Here is a 3,979-nt window from a genome sequence, read left to right on the forward strand (position 1 = left end):
AACATTTTTGGGACACCCTGTATATTCGTATTCCTGTGAGTCGTATAGACAGGGATACCAGACATTGATTTATCCGGGGGCCTATTATGCTATTAAGACGGCCCTGCCATGAACATAAACATAGGGTGCGTTCCGTTTCACGCATCAAGCGCACCGACCGCATAGGGAACCGTTCCGTATCATTCAATGCACGCATCAGAGCGCACAAAATTCCCCGAAGCGTGCGAGTGTGTCACTGTTGGCAACCGGAGGAATTTTCCCCTAGATTTAAGGGGAAAATGTATGAGCTGGGATTTTTTTTAGGGGAACTTTTCAGGGACACATTTTTTAGAAGAATTTTTTTTAGGTGTTTTTCAATGGCGGCGGCAGGAAAAGATACGAAATATGTAAAATTGTAAGAGAATAGCAAATTTTGATTAATTATACCTTGTAAACTAGATAGTCAATTCTTGCGTGGTAGACCAGGGTTCAAATCACCTAGTTGCATTCATCTTTTTTTATTTATTTATTTTTATGCGTGACAACACTTATTTATTTTCAAGTAAATTTTAAATAAAATATTTTTATTTGTGAGAAATTTTAATAAATATATAAAATATTTCAGGGAGTTTTAAATAAAATTTAGGTGTTTTTAAGTAAAATTTAGGTATGATTGTAGAAAACGGGCTGTAAGCGATTAGGATGATGAAAAGCATCGTATATTGAGTAATTGTGATCGTACATCTTTTCTATCCCATTGTCCATACACAACATAGGTATATTTGATTTTTATTGAATGATGGATTTAATATAACAATTGTGTTGTTAAAACTAGTTTCGGTATAAATATACATCTATGTACAAACATATGGCTTAGGTTTTAAATAAAATTATAGTACAATGTACAATTTCTATTTTGTGTGTTAGGTGTAGTAAAATACTGTTAATTATATTCAAGGAGTAGTTACGATCTATAATAGATTAATTAATTTATGTATCATAATTAAGGCCGGTTCAACGAAACATTTGGCAGTTTCCTGGCTCCATAAATCGTAGGTACAAAATGTGCCAAACCCTATTACCCCGTTTTAAATGTTATGTACACTTTTATCGATGTTTTCGCAGAAGTTAAGTGTCACTCGATAAGTACATACATAGGAAAAAGCTAAGTCTCGTACCGCGATATTTAATACTATTTAAAAAAAAAAGTACCCAGTACACCGGTCAGTATCACAGCTACTTTCTGCTCTTTCGATTTCAATGCAATTACAATTAAACTGTACTATATGCGGGCAATTACTTATCCTGTGTACATGTGTGGCTATAAATCAAGAGAAGGGAAAGAGAGAACAGTTTACTGCGATTTAACGTTATACAGTATGTTAACTACAGCAATGTAGGAAACTTTAAGTTTTTGCAATGTACTGCAACCGAACGCAAAGTAGTCTGCGTACGGCGAGAACTTGATATTCGTATCACTTATTGACATATAACATCAATTAGCAGAGGAAATCCTTTGGTCCGACACTTTCTCCTTGACAAATCATTACTAATTTATCTGGAGATCATATAACTGTTTGATCCACTGTGCTATGTCCGCTAAGTCATGTACACTTTAGGAATCATAATGACCTTTAAGTAACGGTTGTAAATGTCTATTTAAAAAAGATCTAATCATGTAAATTCTTCATCAGTTTCTCGTAACACCACATATCATTATATTTGGCAGTGCTCCGCGACGTTTTCGCCATGCACCAAGAGATTGTGCATGAGCTTGCAATGTCCTACACCACCTTTTTGTTCTGGCTCCATCTTCAGCCTATAACAAAAGAGATTTTCTTATAATAACACTCTATCAAGAACAGTATGGGTTTCTTTACTTTTCTGTAGTATTATAATGGATTACACATTCCATGGATTACACATTAAATTAAAATTTTTTAATTTTCTCACTTATTTGAACAATGATTATGAAAGTAAGAAAATTTTGTTTGAAAATGTACTAATTTGTATTTCAACAAGAAGCATTTAGAAGAAGTAAGAAGAAGTAAGCATTTACCTTAAATATAAATGTTTCCTTGGAATATAGTTCTTGAACTTCAAAATAATCTTCAAGATCTGTTTCACAGCATACTATACACTTATCAAGATACAGTGGTTCCTAAGATAGACATTTTGCATTACGGTATACATTTCAATTAAACTTATGAATATATAGTGTAAATTCAAACTTTTGAATTGACTTACGCGTAATAACGAATACCGTCCAAATTTTTCTTTTACCAACAAGAGGGTAGCCTCCTTGATGCCTATATATCTTGGAAAAAGAAAGTCGTCATTAAACTCAAGGTCTTCTGCACTTGGCTGTAACAGAAATACATATTATGCATAATAATGAGCTATAGATTCAGAATGTTTTTGAATATACCGTTAACAAATGAAAATTATATTTATTTACTTTGCCATTGGTAACCAACATAGCAGTAACAGGAGCGAGCTTGACAGTACGTCCGCGTCTCCAATTATTATCGGTTGGCTGAGCAACTAAAAGACGTCCTTCCAAAACAAATTTGGCTTCTTCATGGGCCCATTCTAATACTTCCACGGCCATCTGTTATAATAGACGCATTATTAGAGCCTATTCATATTGTAAAATTCTTTATATTCTGAGTTAGTGTAAGTTTTTGCAGCCTGTCATTTAAGTACTTTGTAACTTATTTTATATTTATTTATAAAAGGGCGAATCGATGCTGTGTCAGAGGACTGTCTTATGTCAGTGCAGACTTTCTCTAGTTTCTTGTTTCTCTTAGAAAAAGACTTTTTTTCTCAAGTCAGTGATTCTGAAGTGAAGAGAACTTATTCTCAATTTTGAATAACGTCCTTTCTTATGGCACTTACTTAGTATTCATTTAAAGTGAATTAGTACATTAAAGTACAGAACATGCCAATAATTTATTTTTTAAATATTTTATTTGTAATAACTGCACTGTGTGAAACAAATATCTTTGAATTACCTTTCTCAATTTTATGTTCACCATATCTTGCTCCCCAATTGGTCGTCTACCATTCTGAATGATGGAAATTCTTCTCCAAAGCTTTGTTGAAGTTACATCCTTCGCTTCCTGTTGTTATATTATTGAATGATGTAATAAAGTATGTAACATATAAACAGTGTCATCTTAAATAATCAATTATTTTTATTTAAAATTTGCATTATTTGCGTGAGTGATATATTTACAGCATTCATATGTTCTAAGTGCAACTCGATGTTCGATTGAGCCTGTTTAAGTCTTTCCTTGGCTTCTTGAATGTCTGGTCGCACGGATGGAGTAGCTTTCAACAATCGTGCCAATAATAAAGGATATTTTGTCACTCTTTGAACAGGAACCTTAAACAGAATTATGGTATGTTTATAATGATCCATAAGGGAGAAGAAATTACAGAATGTACATAAAAAAGATGTATATTATGCCATCAATTTTCCATAAATATTGGAAAGCGTAGTACATTTCATGTTTAAAACATTGGTGACATAATTTTAATTAATTCTTACCATCAAAAAGGAATTTAAATTCATCCTACGCAAGACTGTGTTTTCCATCTGTGAAACTTTCAAAAATATTCGCAGTAGCTCTTTCTCTTTTTCCAAATTTTGTAACAGTAAACTTGCGCTCCCTTGCCGGGTACAGTAACTTTCAAATGCGTGAAGCATCCGTTCGGACTCCAGAAAGATTTTTCCTACGTCCACCGTTAATAGATCTTCGTCTCCAGATTCCTGTTTACCATTTAACGATTATGTATTAGTCCCTGTCTACAATATTCTCTTATAATATATTAGTAAGTATCGTAATTTGTTACTGTGATCTGTGCGGTTCTCGAATATAGGAATTCTGTCTTTATCAGCTTTTTTCTACAGGGTGTCCCAAAACTCGGGGAGGAGCCGGAAATGGGGGGTAGCTGAGACGATTCTGAACAACAATTTCCTTTGCAAAAATGTCGG

At 33.5% G+C, this 3,979-nt stretch overlaps 1 protein-coding gene across 1 annotated transcript; it reads right to left on the reverse strand.

The window, feature by feature from the left end:
* Window positions 1-752: 752 nt before the first annotated feature.
* On the reverse strand, window positions 753-3,754 carry LOC128896198 (rac guanine nucleotide exchange factor B-like; the record flags this gene model as incomplete). The annotated part of the gene is made up of 7 exons (XM_054159401.1): window positions 753-1,798; window positions 2,039-2,140; window positions 2,227-2,343; window positions 2,438-2,590; window positions 2,994-3,101; window positions 3,218-3,367; window positions 3,533-3,754. Coding segments are annotated over 7 exons (981 nt in total), but the record flags the coding sequence as incomplete, so codon positions are not given.
* Between the last annotated feature and the right edge of the window lie 225 nt (window positions 3,755-3,979).

Source organism: Hylaeus anthracinus, unplaced genomic scaffold (assembly GCF_026225885.1).
Source record: "Hylaeus anthracinus isolate JK02 unplaced genomic scaffold, UHH_iyHylAnth1.0_haploid 8969, whole genome shotgun sequence".
Classification (NCBI taxonomy): Eukaryota; Metazoa; Arthropoda; class Insecta; order Hymenoptera; family Colletidae; genus Hylaeus; species Hylaeus anthracinus.